This window comes from Cynocephalus volans, chromosome X (assembly GCF_027409185.1).
Source record: "Cynocephalus volans isolate mCynVol1 chromosome X, mCynVol1.pri, whole genome shotgun sequence".
Classification (NCBI taxonomy): Eukaryota; Metazoa; Chordata; class Mammalia; order Dermoptera; family Cynocephalidae; genus Cynocephalus; species Cynocephalus volans.
Window position 1 is genome coordinate 41,443,794 of NC_084478.1, and position 16,593 is coordinate 41,460,386.

The window sequence follows — 16,593 nt, forward strand, 5'->3', positions numbered from 1 at the left end:
TTAACATTGATTTCCTGCTCTATCGGTCACAAATCATCCCAATGAGCTTTAGATGACTCAAGCTGTTTAAATCATTTGCATAAAGGACCTTGGTCTTCACCTCTGGATTTCTTTGGTGGAAACAGACATGACAGCAAGACTGCATCTTGCCTTTCATGATTAACCGTGCTGTTTGTACAGTGCTTACACAGGCATTAGATCATTGAAATCTCACATTAACCCATGGACGTCAATGACATTTTCCCTATTTTACAAAGGAGCAAAAAGAAGCCATGGGAGGAAATGAGTTGCTCAAGCTCACGAAGATTTAAGTGTTGAATGGCAGGGCCAAGATCAGAGCAAGGCGCTTCCTTTCCAGTCTAGTGTTTTTTTCTGCTGCTTTGTCTTCAGATCTGGGGTGAGCAGTGCGGAGGTCAAGGTAGATTAGCATCCTATCTTTTCCTATTCATTCATTTTCCTTCCTAATTTCCCTCAGCTTCCGTTCCCTTAGGCAGTTGTAAAAGGGCACTAGGTTTCTTGTGAGGAAACTACTAGAATTCACCTAGTCCTGGTTCTAACATAGTAAGCTTGCTGGTCTCAGACATGTATGTTACTTATGCTCTCTGGGCCTCAAATGCCCCATTGAAATAGCCAACATTGTCTCAAAGATAGTATGACAAATGAAATCAGAGTTTTCAAACTGCAGATGGGACTTGAAGGGGTTAGAAAAGGCAAGCAAAAGGGAGTAATTCTTAAAAAAAAAAAATAAGAGAAAATAGACCCATGAGAGTTCGGAGTAAATATTTAGGGTGTGAAGTTGAGAGAGGCTGAGTTCAACTCTTCCATTTAGTACTTGTCTTTTTAGTTTTGAGTAAAAGAATGAGGATATGGGATACACACTGTTGTAGGAACCACAGGATGAATAAATTGAAGAATCTGTCATGTACATCTAGCCCTACCTATTCTGTAAAGTCTGAATTCTGATCCCACTGTGCTGCTAAACAAATAATTTGCTGTCCTGTTAGAATCTGAGAGTCAAAAGCGTGTGAAAGTTTAAACATAGTCAGAGATTTTTTTTTTTTTTTTAACGGATCTACTTGGCGGTTTTTAAAATTTTTTTGTTTTGTTTTGTTTCTGTGTGGTAGGTTTGATGGCTTTTATTCCCTTCTAGAACCAAGGAAATCCTTATCTATATCATTCACTCAATGTAATTAATGCCTTTCCGCGGTTTTTAGAGGCACGTTGGCTTATCTCCTTAACATTTGCCTAGATGCCTCTCTGCCTCTTTTCCTCTTCCAGGAAATTCAGAAATACTGACTCATCTGCACTCCTATCTTAAAACAAGCCAGTTTATCAATAGTTATCAAGTCCAGCATCTGAATAATCAGGCCTCATCTGGAACAACAGAATCTGATGTTTAGACAGAACATAGGAAAATTTGCTTCCAGAGCCAAGTGTGGTAAAACTATACAAACAGAGACGGACAAGAGAGGCGGTGTGGAGTAAGGCAAGAGGGGAAAAAAATAAAAATGACGTCCCAGAACACTGAGAGATTTGGGAAAGGGATAGAAAGAAATGAGAGAGTGGGAATAGTAGCATGCTTTTTTTTTTTTTTTTTTTTTTTTTTTTTTTTTTTAAAAGATGACCGGTAAGGGGATCTTAACCCTTGACTTGGTGTTGTCAGCACCACGCACAGCCAGTGAGCTAACCAGCCATCCCTATATAGGATCCGAACCCGCGGCCTTGGTGTTATCAGCACCACACTCTCCCGAGTGAGCCACGGGCTGGCCCTAGTAGCGTGCTTTTGATATTGATACAGAGCATGGTGGTTTACAGAATCAATTTGGTAATTTTTCAATCAGCGTTTTAAAAAGTGATATGCCATAGAACAGAAAATACAGAATGCATAGCATGGAAGGACAAATATTGCTTTGGAAACATTTTTCAGTATATATACAAATCTAATGTATTTATGTATGTAACTACTATATATAGTATACTTATATAAATGCTGTGTAAATTAACAAAGAACAGAAAAAAACAGAGAAGAAATGAGTGAAACACCTAGAGACTCTCCATGGGAGGTTAACATTGATTTCCTGCTCTATCAGTCAGAAATCACCCCCTATCGTTCTTGGTCTTGGTCCAAAGTTTGAAAGCCCCTAGAACACAGGACCCAAAAGGATCCCGGTAAGGTAAGTTCGAAGTCAAACGAGACGTCCTTTTCTCTTGCTCTGCAGTCCAGAGCAGTTAATGGAGGGAGAAAAAATGGTATGTGGCGGAGGGGACACTAAAGAGAGGCCAAGCGAGGACCTAGGGCGCCTCAGGACAGCGAGGTTCCGAGCCCCTTCGCCCTGGGAGGTTAATTGAGGGATTTGGGGAGGTTGATTCTGAATATGCTAAACCATAAGAATTTCCGCCGTTCCTTGGCCCTGAAAAGCCTACAAAGGTGGGGGATTCGACTTGTTTTTTTGAGATGACCACACCTGGAGTCATTTCCTGTAGAAGGGATTATCACTATTATTATCATGGACCAGGTGCAGGGGAGGTGGGCGGGGCGTGGGAAGCGCGGGAAGGCCGGCGGGTCGGTAAACAAAGCGATTCCTGTCGTGCTGTGCGGAGCCCACCTGAGGGGACAAGCAGTCCTGCACTTTGGGACTCTTCCGCCGGCGCCAGCCCCAGGGCGCGGGGGGGGGGGGGGGGGGGGGGGGGGGGGGGGGCTGTGCTCTTTCCGCGGGCCAGGAAGCTCCCCGCCAAAGGGCAGCACCAGCTTCCGCCCCCGAACCTGCAGCAGGCTGGCTCAGCGGTCGGCTAGCTGGCCACGCCACGTGACCTGCTGCGCGGGCCACCTCCTCCACCGAGCCCAGGCCACGCCCCCGTGACGTCACAGCGCCCTCCGATTGCCTGAACCTTCAGCCTCGTTCCGCTTTTGCTAATTGGCGCGCTGGACAGCGCCCCCCCCTCAGCCACGCCTCCGGAGCCCTGGGGAACGCCGCGGGGGCGGGGTCTGGACCGGAGGGGCGGGGTGAGAAGGCTCAGCGCGGGTAAAGGGGCCACCTCGAGCCGGGTCCGAGTGTTCTGCAGGCGCACGCCGTCTAGCCCTACAGACTTTCCGCTCACCCCTCCTCCGTCCGCCGCCGTCACCTGGGAAACCAGCCGCGATCGCTGGCAGATCTGAAGTCGGTCTCATGGCAGCCACGAAGAAAGCAGTTTTGGGGCCACTGGTGGGGGCGGTGGACCAGGGAACCAGCTCGACGCGCTTTTTGGTGAGCCCGGGGTGACATTTGAGGAGGTGCTGAGTCGGGTACGGAGGGGCTGGGTGTTGCGTCCCCATCCCGAGCCTCTCCCGGCCTCGGGACCCGGCAGCTGGGTAAGGGAGGGAGGCCGGAGCGGGACCTGCTACGCTGGGGCTGCCCCGCCCGGGCCTAGGGGACCTCGGCCTCCCGCGACCCCCGCGGCCGAGTTGAGCAGTCGCAGCCTTGGTGGTGGAGCCGGGTCACCTACTAATGGGAGGACTTTTCCCTTAAAAGAAACTAAGGACTCTCCAAGCATCCGCAGAGAGTGGCCCGCCTGTAGCAGGAGACAGGTGGCCACATTGACCGCTACAGCGGTCTTCTCCAGGAGCATTTGGCCTGCGAGGCGCAGGACGTCCTTGGATGGGGGGAAAGCTGTGTCACGGCTGTGGTAGCCTAACAGCGTCCTTTCGAGCAGTAGATCGAATAAAGTATTAGCGTGATGGTGCGTTGTCATCCTCTCCCACGGAAATTGCAGAGGGTAGATACTGAGGGGGGTAGCAGAACAAATTAGGAAACAGTCACACTACATTGCTTTTGCTAGAATCTTTATTTAATTTTGTAGACTCGCAAATTTCACTTCTGACACTTTGCCCATTACAAATGATTGTCCTCTCTGAGCTTCACAGCGTAATGTTACAGGAAATTGTTTCGCTTTTTATTTACCATGTATGATAGTAGAATTTTACCGTAAAAGTGCTATTTAAGCGACTCCGCTGATTATTTTGTTTTGTGCAGTTGGGAAACTTGCTCTTAAAGTGATCTGGCACTGAGCTCAGCAAAATAATTAGAAAGTAATTTAAATGAACAGTTGCTGGTAAAATCCCATGCTTTCAATGGACATTTGACTAACCTGGCAAGTCCATGTATTTAGTAGTTATTTAGCTCTCTTTTTACTTTACCTCAAATCACTTGTTCCTGCATCATTTAGTATGCGTGTGTGCATATGTATATAATATACACATATATATTATACACGTATTATATATTATACACACATATATACATATATATTATATATGTATATAATATAATATACAATATATATATTTTTTCAAAGTTCTGTTTAGCTGGCCACTTGACTAAAAACTGCATTTGTGCTTTGATTCTGACACCTATCTTTCTTGTCTGAAGTGCAAAGCTTTCAGTTCATTTTAGTTTGAATCTTATTTCATGACTTATACTGGTTTGAGCTGCCAAGACTTAGTTCCACGATCTCTTGCGTTGTTTATCTTTTGATCATTAGGACAGGTTTCACTTTGTCTTATATTCAAATAAATGTTTATAAAGTAATCCTGAATCATAAGGAAGAGAGTCTGCTTAACTGGATTTGATTAATAAATAAAATACACAGTCTTCATTATGATCTTCCCAACTTGAGTAAGACCATTATGACATGTGTGCCAACTAACTGTGGGTTGATTTTTAAAGCCATATTCAAGATTTGCCCACACAAATGCCTGCAGGGGCCAGGCAGGTAGAAGGGGGGAGCAGACTGGAGAGTATACCCAGGCCAAGGAGACAGCCTGTAGTTGCCAAGCAGGAACCCAAGCCCAGGGCTGCCAGATCTTCAGATTCTTTAAGAAAAGCTGGTGGTCTAGAGTTTTTCAGTGAAATCTTCCAATTTGTAAATGTTGGCAAATAGTTCACAAAGCACTGTGGGGGCCAAACCAAGCATGATGATTGTTCTCAAGTTTGTACAGCCTTTGCCCTATATGAAAGTGGGTAAAATATTTCATAACTTTGCAGGCTTCCTTTTTAGAATCCAGCCTGGTGGTGCTTGCCTTCTTTTTGACTCTTCATTATTGCTGTCCATGAAGCCCAGCAGTCTTTTATCCACTGCAGGTTGTCCCTAGTCTACCAGATTCTGTTGCCCAAAAGACATATTTCTACATTAATGGAAAAGGAAGTGATCGACTTCATATTACCACAATCAGTTGTTCAGTGTTTAACATGAACAACATGAAACTTCAAAAGTTCTGAAAAGTTCTGGTTACTGGTCTCTATATGGCATGATCTCAATAGTAAGCCTAGGTGCAAATTCAGAAGATTCCCATCCTGCTTAGAGAATGACATATAAAAGTTGATCAATAAAGTTGACTGCTCCTTGGGGAACAACTAAAAGAATGCTTTAGAGATACATAAAAGACTTAGAGATCTGTGTGAAGGAGAGAAAAACTTGGGAATGGGTTAGCAAGGTGTTTTTTTCCTGTGGTTATAAGGAAAGAGATTGCTAAGCCACTCCCTGCAAAACACAGATAATAGATATTTGCTGAATAAGTGCTTCAATCACAAGGTGATTTGCAGGAGTTATTCCAGTCATATTGTTTCACGTTATAATTATGACTCAAAAATAATTGCTTACCTTCTCAGGATAAAGTACAGTGGATAAGAATTGTCACAAAGAAGCTTATAAAGTTAAAGGTATTTAAATAATTTCCCGACCATTATTTATTATATTTGCATATTTAATTCACCTTTCACAAGACCAATAACCTCTCCAAGCTTTCTTCTCCCTTTTTCTGTGTTAACAATATTAGCTTTCTCCCATAAGAATAAGCTTTATTGGTGTTCTTTCATCTGAAGGAAGTGCCTCTGCCCCTATCCCCCATATGTGTTTCTGGAAATACTACTGTACCTCTAAACAGTGGCCATCTATGGGCCAAGCCCGTGGCGCACTCGGGAGAGTGCGGCACTGGGAGCGCAGCGATGCTCCCACCGCGGGTTCGGATCCTATATGAGAATGGCCGGTGCACTCACTGGCTGAGTGCAGGTCACGAAAAAGACAAAAATAAATAAATAATAAAAATAAATAAACAGTGGCCATCTCTTAGTAGGCTTCCTGAAACCCTTAGTCAGAATTTCTCCCTCTTCCTAAAGCATTTTTTTTTTAATTACTAAAGCATTTTTTTATACCTGTAGATAGCTCTTATTACCTTGTCCATTGTATTGTAATTGAATACCTGCTGTACTTGAGAGCAGGGATTTCCTCTTAAGCCTTGTTCATCTTTGCATTCCTTAAAACATCTGGGTCCACATGACAAATGAACATGTGGTATGTGCTTTATTTACAGGGAATACTTTATGTATGTTTATTGAATAGATTTTTATTTCTCTTTAATAGGTCAATTGAATTTTAGTTCTAGTTTTCTTTTTCTTTTTTTTTTTTTTTTAAAGATGACCGGTAAGGGGATCTTAACCCTTGACTTGGTGTTGTCAGCACCACGCTCAGCCAGTGAGCAAACCGGCCATCCCTATATAGGATCCGAACCCGGGGCCTTGGTGTTATCAGCACCACACTCTCCCGAGTGAGCCACGGGCCGGCCCCTTTAGTTCTAGTTCTCTTTCTTCCCTGGCCAAAAAATCTTAAAATTTGCCGACTTGGGTATGTTTGATTACTTAAGTTCTATATCAGTAGTAGACCTGCAATTTTAGAATATGTTCATTTCTTTGTCAAGTTATCAAAGAATTAATCTTGGGGCCCTATGCATATGCTTTGCACTGAAGGAAAATTTCCAACTTGTCTGATAGGAAAGTGAACTGGGGTTGGCACATGGTTACTCAGATTGCAGAGTAGGAACTTCTTGGAAAGGGAATTAGTGTAACAGGTTTTAAGGAGGGGCCATTTCTTTATAAGACAAAAGTTTCAGTTTAAACAATCAACTTCCTTCTTTAATTTGGTAACAAATTTTTTCTAATTAAGTTGAATTATTTTAAAAAAGGTTTACAATGTGTTGTGACTTGAAATGGGTCAGGTACTGTGTTGAGGACTTTTCCATCATTATCTCATTTAATCCTCATGACAACGCTGCAATATAGATAGTACTAGTAAGCTCCTTTACACAGATGATTAGACTGTGGCTGACGATTGTGCCCAGGGTTGCAGAGTAACTGGTGAAACTAGGATTTAAGTCCAGGTCTGTCATACTCTGCAGCCAGTCCTCCTAACTACTGCCTTGGGCTCCCCAGCTGCCTGGACTACTGTGAAGGGGGAGATGGGAGAATGAGGATGGCCAACTCCCCACCTATCAATCAAGTGTCAGTTCTGATTATGGTCACAAATGAATGAAACTTTGCCAGCCCCTACCTCCCGAAAACAAAAAAACTAAAACAAAGAAACCATGCTTACAAGTTAATTTTACAATATATAAGTAATGTTGCTGTTCAATAAGTGCTGCAGGTTATTATCATCTTGTGACTCAGATTCAGCGGGTCCTGGGCAGGGCTCAGGTGTGTCACTGTGGATAATGGTTGCATAATCATTCTGTTCCAACAGCCAGTGTATATGAAGAATGACTAGAATTGTAGTTTCCTGCTTGTTTTGGCAGGAAATGTTGCCTTGGCCCCAGTTGTCTCATCATACTTAGAGATCTCATAAGGCTTATGGATGGATTTCCTCTTTCTTTCATTTATTTATTCACCAAATATTTATTAAGCACCCATTATAGGCCAGGGAATAATGAACAGTAAATTTGGTAAAATTAATTTGGCTCATAGCTGGAATGAGGCCACTCTTGTGATGATTAGAGTTGTGATTCTTTTGTTGTTTCTTTTTTCCCCCACTACCCTGGCTTGTTTTCTTGCCCATCACATTATACAAGTGGCATGAACACATTCTCATCAGAGAGCTGCCACCCACTCCTGTCTTCTTGTCCCTCACTAGCTTAAGCAGTAAGAGCTTTCAATTTTGAGCTTCTTGAGCAGAATAGTGTCTTTTCTTCTGCCCTCAAAGCCTGACTCAGCATCTGGCATGTGGTAGGTGTTCGTTTACATGAATTAACATCAGCAGTGAGGGGCCTACAGGATTCAGAACTTTTGGATTAGAAGAATAGGAAGATAAAATTTGGAGGATCTTGGAAAAAGTCAAATTCAGCTTTATATTAAACTATAGCCGTGTATAATAAAAGTATAGCTGTATTAGATGTACGCATATGCTATTAATACAATTTATTTTTAAGAAAAATATAATGCCATTTGCTATGGGGGTTTTTTTGTTTGCTTTTTTGTTTGTTTTTTTTTTACTTCTGTGGCTTGTTGGAAGATGCCATTATTAGGCCTTTTCTGGTCAAATTTGCAATGTAATATATTTGTGGCTAGTATTATTTTAAGCAGTTATTCACATTTATGTATTATCATGGTGTTCTCAAGAGGGAGTTTACATTCCTGAATAATGTCTTATCCCGTAGTAAAGTTTAGTGTGCCATAAAAGAGCAGGCTAGTAGGGAAAACACATGGGGAAGGAAATGAATGTGCATATTTATGAGGGGATGGCTGAATTAGTTATAGGATGAGTGAGGCAAGCCTACAGAACAGTTACTTAGTAAGGAGAGCATTTCATCTCTCTGCAGCTCTCCTTCTTATAAGACAGAGAATGCATGTGTTGTATAAACATTTTTTTATAAAAACAATAGTAACAATAATAATAAGGTAGCAGTAGTAGCAGCAGCAGCAGAAGTGGCAACATATTTCAGGTATATACTATGTATCTGCACTGTGCTAAATTGTTTTCCTACATTAACTTTCCTTGTTTCTTCCGTTTTTAATTGCCCTTTCCCCAAAACAAAATCTGACATGGAGGTATGATTTGGTCTTAGAGAGGAATATAGAACTGGTCTTTAATTCTAATTTTATCACATATTGGTGGTGGTGGTGGGAGTGGTAGTAGTAATAAAAATAGTAGCAGGAGTAGCAACAACCAAAGTGGTAATATCTTTTGGGTGCATGCTATGTTCCTGCCCTGGGCTAAATACTCTTCATAAATTATTCAGTCCTTTTACAGAAGGAAAAGTTGAGGTTCAGAAAAGTTAAAGACAAATAGCTGACATGGGCAGGGCTGGAGCTTAGCATCCCAGAGCTCTGTGTGCTTCTGTGGCCTGTGCTCTGCCTCTGCGGCCTGTGCTCTGCCTCTGCACCACACTAAACGTGAAGTTCTCAGCCGCCTTTCTGGCCCCTATGGAAATCTGAGAATGGATCTCTTATCTTTAAGCTTATGACCTAAAATAGAAGCAACTGACTGTTGGGCATCTCCACTTAATGTGCCAGAGCACCACCTCAAACACATGGCTATGGCTTGAATGGATCCCTCAGAAGTTCATCTGTTGGAAACTTGATCCTCATTGTAATAGTGTTAGGAGGGTGGAAAAATCCAATTATGGTATTTGAAAGGTGGAGCTTTTAAGAGGTGATTGGATCATGAGGACTATGCCCTCTTGAGTGGATTAATTCATTCATGGAGTAACGGGTTAATGGTTTAATAGGTTATCAGGGAGTTAGTTGACCGGTGACTTTATGAGGAGAGCAGGTGAGCACATTAAAGAGCTCTTGCCATTTCTGCCATGTGATGACTGCATTACCATGAGACTCTGTAGAGAGTTCCCAGCAAGAAGAAGGTCCTCACCAGATGTGCCCCCTGGAACTTGGACTTCCCATACTCCTAAGTGTAAGAAATAGATTCCATTTTCTCATAAACGACCCAGTTTCCAGTATTCTGTTATAAGCAACAGAAAACGGACTAATACACACATTATCTAAAACGAAATTTGCAATGTCATTACCCCTTCCTGTCCTGAAACTACTGCTCCTACCCTAACCCTTGTCTTGTAAACACAGCCTACCTATAACCTGTCTTCCCTGAGTGTTCCTCCTTTTCCTGCTAGTACCTCCTAAGTTAAATCTCTCCCTGCACTTGCACTTCACTTCTCTCAACCCCCACTGCTGCTGCCCTGCCAGTGGATCTCACCTGGATCACTACAGGCACATCCAGCTGCTCCCCCTACCCCAGCCTCACCCCCCTCTAATCCTTTCTCAGGAGCAGCTAGCACTGTGCACCTTGCCTCATCTGTATGCCCTTTATACCTGCACTCCTGTCCCACATGGACCCACTTCTGTTCAACCTGAAATCTTAGTTTAGAAGTTATCTCTTCTTTTTTTTTTTTTTTCTTTTTTTTTTTTTTTGTCTTTTCCGTGACCGGTGCTCAGCCAGTGAGTGCACCGGCCATTCCTATATAGGATCCGAACCCGTGGCGGGAGCGTCGCGCTCCCAGTGCCGCACTCTCCCGAGTGCGCCACGGCGTGGCCCTAGAAGTTATCTCTTCTGAGAGCCCTTCTCTGACCTCCACAAGTCTGGGTCAGGTGTCCTTTCTCCTCTTCATAGCCCTGGCAGCCCTGTGTTATACAACTTCTTTGCACTTGCTGGCACTTACTGGATGATTCAAAAATCATAATTAGTATTAGTGTAATTTTGAACGGGAAAAGTACTGAATTGGTATTCAGAAAACCTGGAGTTTAGTCCTGTTTGTAATTACTGTCTAATCTATTAGATATCACCTAGAAATATGAGAGCATTACATTAGGGTCATGGGTTTCAGTTGGTGTTGCCATTTGGTTTTTGCCTTGGAACTCCATTATTAATGAACCTCTTTTCTGGAAGAGTTGAAATCTGTAAGCTGAAGTCAGAATGTGAACTCTAAGGGAGGGCATGGTGGCAAGGCTCAGCTGGAGCTCTCTGTCCCTCTTTCCCAGCTGCTGGAAGGGTCCCAGAGATGCAGGGAGCACATTTTGAAAATGGTGGGCCAGAGGATTTCTAGCATGTTTTTTAGCTCCCATAGACTCATTGTGCCTTTAAAATATTCCTTTTAATTTCTCTTCTTAAAGATAGTCTTATATTCTGTGCTGTTGTGCATTAGAAGTTTTAACTGACCTTTATGTTTAGTGAATTTCAAACCGGAAAAAGAGAAAAAGATGAGTATAATTGTGTGGTGTTTGTCCCTTGCCACAGATGATTTTTTAAATTTATAATTGACAAATAATAATTGTACAGCTGGCCAGTCAGTTCAGTTGGTTAGAGTGCAGCCTTATGCCGCCCCCCCCCCAAAAAAACTAAATAAATATTTGTACATATTTATGGGGTATGGTGTCATGTTTAAATGCATGTATACATTGTATAATGATCAAATCAGGGTAATTAGCATATCCATCACTTTAAACATTTATCATTTCTTTGTGGTAATGACATTCAAGATTCTCTCTTCAAATGATTTTTAAGCAAATGACCATGCTAGACATTTTTTTTTCTTTTTTCTTTTTTTAAAGATGACTGGTAAGGGGATCTTAACCCTTGACTTGGTGTTGTCAGCACCACACTCAACCAGTGAGCTAACCGGCCATCCCTATATAGGATCCGAACCCGTGGCCTTGGTGTTATCAGCACCACACTCTCCCAAGTGAGCCACGGGCCGGCCCCATGCTAGACATTTTCTAAAGCAAACTATACAGCCACTGACATCTTTAATTGACAATGGTTTTTGAAACGTACTTGGAAAAAACTGACTAGCATTCTTGCTACTAGGCAATGTGTTCTCTATGTGGAGTTACCCTCCACCATAGAGTCTTATGGAATACCATTAGCTTTCTTTTTTTAAAAAATTTTTTTGAAAAATTATTTTTTAAAGTGACATATAATAACTGTACATATTTATAGGGTGCAGAGTTATATTTCAATACATGCTTACAGTGTGTGATGATCAAATCAGGGTAATAAGCACATTCATCATGTTATTTTTGTTTGCACATTTATCCACCTGCAGACAAATGGACTGCCAGGAGGCTTCATTATAATTCTTGTGTAAATCTAGATATATAAGGAAAAAGGTACTCTAGAACTTCACTGTCCAATATGATAGCCACTTGCCACATGTGGCTACTAACCACTTTAAATGTGGCTAGTCCGAATTGTGGTAGACAGTAAAATACACACCAGGTTTCAAAGACTTAGTACTAAAAGAGTAAAAGATTTCATTGATAACTTTTTATATTTATTACATGTCAAAATGATAATTTTGTAGATATATTGGCTTAAATAAAGTGTTATTAATTTCATCTGTTTCCTTTTACCGTTTTTTATGAGGAAATTTAAAATTACATATGTGGCTCGCATATGTGGTTTGCATTATATTTCTATTGAACAATGCTGCACTAAGAAAGTTGCCAGTTCCTAAAGGTGGTGTCAGTCTTCTCCTTAAGGTTCAGAGCTTTAACAAAGTAGAGAGGTCCAGGCTCTCCATCCTGGTAGGTCCCAGTGCTGTGTGATTTGGATGGCTTCATGCTCTAATATGGCAAATACAATTTACCAAAATCCTTCCCTTTTCTGTGCCTATTCCAAATGCCTATGAGTCCATCTTCAGCATCCTGAAGTTAGCTTAGCTAAAACTAGGAGGAGATGGAAGGAGGGATCCTGCTTTCATAGCTCCATCGGTCTGCTGTTTATCGAGGTCTTACATGAATCTAGCCAGCAAAAAGGGACACCTTGTTTCCTAACCCAGAGTCCTTTGGGGATTTGAGAGTAGCAGCGGAGCAGTAGTTATAAGAATGACAAGAATACAACTGTGGTTTCCTGTTCAAGTTTTTCTGCCACATAACTGTTTTTCATTTTATTTGATACTTTTTCTCCTAATAAGTACCTGTAATACACCATATTTTTTCAGACATTCAGCAAATACGAGGGGTGTTCAAAGAGTTAAGGAAAGGTTCGTATTATCTTTTAATTCTATTTTCCCATGAACCTTTAGAAGTCCTTTCGTATTTATTGAGCACCAACTCTGTGCCAGACACTATTCTAGGCCTGAGGAGCCGACATCCTAGAGACATAGCCTAATGCTAAGTTGTGTAAATTACAGGGATATTACATGGGATTCCGCCAAGTGCCTTTTGTTTTTATGATATGTCAAGTTAACCTTTGACTAGTAAGATATTTTATCTCCTCAAAGGACTTCAGAATTTGCCCTCTTGCTTTCGATATGTTTATCATTTCCTCCAGAAAAGGAGGGGTGTGTGATGGGGAGGGAGGGAGGCAACAAGTCACAGTTGTGTTTTCTCTTATTACTTTCTCTTTTCTTAGTCTACATTGAACAGGTAATTTTCTCCCACAGGAAACCTAGGCTTGGAAACACTTTCTTAACTAATTGGACGTGACTTTGCTTCTGCAATTACAGTGACGTTGGAAGTTAATTTTAATTAAAATATGCATCCTTACTCAGAAAGAGTATTTTGGTACTCACATATTGGTGCTGCCAGGTGAAAAACAACATATATGGGCTGGCAGTTAGCTCAGTTGATTAGAGCACAGCCTTATAACCCCAAGGTCACAGATTCAGATCCCCATACCAGCCTGCCACCAAAAAAAAGTAGAAAAAAAAAAAAAGAAAAAGAACAAAAACAATATATGTGAAAAAATGTTGCTAAGTTTTAAAAAGTGTTGTTTCAGTAAGCATTAAAATTGTGGGGGATTGTACAGCACTTCTTTGTTAGCTTTCATCCATTGGTTTTAATGTTTTATATCAAGGGTCAGCAATTTATGACAAGTATGTCATGAGTGTTCAGCTGGATGGAGCCCAGTATACAGTTCTCCCCCCTGTGGACAGACGGGGCTGTTTCCCTCTTATAAGAGCTAGATGCATCACCACACTTCCCTACAAAGGAATTCACACAGTATGCATCCCTGCCTGGGACCTATGACCCTTTCTGTCTCCACATCCAAGATGAATGAGGAGTGGAACCTCAGGCTATCGCTATTAGCATTATATCAGCTCTTTCTCATTATTCTTGGTTTTCCTGTTCTCTCAAAGAAATCTGTTTGGTTAATGTATTAACTTTCCTACAACCAGAAAGCTATTTTAGTTTTTAAGGAGTAAGGAATTGCCTCTTAATTTACCTTTACTTCAATAGGTTTCTTTTCATCTTAAAGAGAAATTATTTATTTTTCTGCGGCCCACTTATTTCACTTAACATAATGTCTTCTGAACTTATTTCACTTAAGATAATGTCTTCTGGCTCATTAAGGATTTCATTCTTTTTTATGGCCAAGTAGTATTTCATTTTGTTTATATATAGCACATTTTCCTTATCTGTTCACACTCATATGTGGGAGCTAAAAAAGCTGAGGTCATAGAAGTAGAGAATAGAATAGTGGGTTACCAGAGGCCAGGAAGGGTAGTGAGGAGGAAAGGGAGAGGTTGGTTAATGGATACAAACTTACAGCTAGATAGGAAGAATAAGTTCTAGTGTTCTATAGTACTGTTAGGTAACTAATTTGCAATAATATATTGTATATTTTTAAATAGCTAGAAGAGGGCTGAGCCCGTGGCACACTCGGTAGCGTGCTGCGCTAGCAGCGCGGCGACGCTCCCGCTGCGGGTTCGGATCCTACATAAGAATGACCGGTGCACTCCCTGGCTGAGCGCCGGTCACGAAAAAAAAAATATATATAAATAGCTAGAAGAAAGGATTTTGAATGTTTTCAACACAAATGATAAATGTTTGAGGTGATGGATATGCTAATTATTAACCTGATTTGATCATTACACATTGTATACTTGTATCAAAATAGCACTCTGTATCCCCTAAATAAGTACAATTATTATGTGTCAATTAAAAAATAATAATAGAGAAGTAATTTCTGAAGCTGTCTTATAACTTTTCTGATTTCATCTGAAGAGAAGGTCTAACATTTTGCATGGCATTTCCTCTGAATGGACTTTTCTATCAGTGAATTTCAGTTGCTGAAGAACTTTAAAAATCTTTGATATCTACCTGCATTTTTACACTAAGATTGCAATATGTTTTTCAGGTTTTCAATTCGAAAACAGCTGAACTACTTAGTCATCATCAAGTGGAAATAAAACAAGAGTTTCCAAAAGAAGGGTATGTTTCCTGATTTAATACATAAAAGACATCTTGCTTGTTAGTCTGTCTTACCCCACCTGCCCTGTAGACTTGTAAATTTAGCTAGACAACCCTCCTGAGAAGACTTAAGGGATTAGCACTAGAAAAGCAGCAATAGCTTGGTAATTCAGCAAACACGCGTGGGTAATTTTTTTTTTTTTTTTTTTTTTTTTAAAAGATGACCGGTAAGGGGATCTTAACCCTTGACTTGGTATTGTCAGCACCACACTCACCCAGTGAGCAAACCGGCCATCCCTATATGGGATCCGAACCCATGGCCTTGGCATTATCAGAACCACACTCACCCGAGTGAGCCATGGGCCGGCCCACACATGTGGGTAATTGACAGCTTAGGAACTCAGTGACAGAAAAGAAAGAGAGGATAAAATAATAGAGCAAAAAAGTATTAAATGTCAGAAATTCCACATTAACTTTGAAGTCATTTAATTCTCTGTCCCTGTCATTGCCAAAGTGGTGCTTTGCTGATTTGAACATAAGATTTTTTTTTTTAAAAGGATATCTGTTTTTATCACATATCTTACAATCTAATACTAACATTACCCTTTTTGGGAACAGTGTTTGTATGTAGTAATTGTGATTAAATACAATGTTAGGTATATTATTTAAAATTTAATGATGTTTATGATATGACCACTTTGAAAAAGCATGTGGCAGTTTCTTGTAAAGTTATCCACACACCTGTAGCATCCACTCTTAAAAATTTACCCAAGAGAATTGAAAGCATATGTCCATAGAAAGACTTACACAGGAATGTTTATAGCCACTTTATTCATAGTAGTTCCAAACTGGAAACAACCAGATGTCTGCCATCAGTAGGATGGATAACAATGGAAGCTATACAGAAATTTTTAAAAAGTGAACTGATATATGCAGCAGCATAGATGCATCTCACTGATATTATGGAAGGTGAAAAAGTTGGCCTTGAAAGAGTACATACTGCATGGCTCTATATGAAATTCAAGAATAAGCTAAACTAATCTAGGACGATAGAAATCAGGAAAGTGGTTGCCTGTGGGGGTGTGTGATTGACTTGAAATGGACACGAAAGAACTTTCTGAGGTCATAGAAATATTCTACATTTTTACTGGGATGTTGGTTAGATGGGCATGTACATTTGTCAAAACTCAGCAAATTTTGCACTTTAAATCTGTGCATTTTCCTCTAAAGTTTACCTCAATTTAAGAAAAGGAGAAAAGAATTGATATCTTACCAAATTGTATTGTTTTCTTTTCATGAAAAAAATGTTTTCCTATTTTTTATAGAGTTCCTTTGTTTAAAATAAAAGCTATTGATATGTTAGTAGCATTAGAATGATTGTCCACAGGCCTGATCCCAGTGCTGTTTGGAAAGATGATACCAGGATCCAGGAGGGATGAAAATTAGAAGTATGTGGAAGGAGACTGGGTTTTTGAAAAGAGAGAACTTAGAGACAGAACCCAAAAATCAGGAAAGGAAGCATTTAGCCTGGCCTGTGGAAGGGAGAGAAGAAAGTCATTTGGAATTCCCTTGCTACTTACACATCCTAGGGTAGAATTTTTTTAGTTTGTGGTATCTACTTTTGGGCTTCCTAAAATTGCGATTT

At 40.8% G+C, this 16,593-nt stretch overlaps 1 protein-coding gene across 4 annotated transcripts in view; it reads left to right on the forward strand.

The window, feature by feature from the left end:
* Positions 1-3,025: 3,025 nt before the first annotated feature.
* The window catches only part of GK (glycerol kinase), a 70,833-nt gene continuing 57,265 nt past the window's right edge, over positions 3,026-16,593 (forward strand). For all 4 annotated transcript variants that reach the window (XM_063083227.1, XM_063083224.1, XM_063083226.1 and 1 more), the window contains exons 1-2: positions 3,026-3,245; positions 14,896-14,969. In XM_063083227.1, coding sequence (XP_062939297.1) covers positions 3,168-3,245; positions 14,896-14,969 — 152 coding nt within the window. In that variant the 5' untranslated portion in view covers positions 3,026-3,167. The remainder of the gene's footprint in view (positions 3,246-14,895; positions 14,970-16,593) is intronic.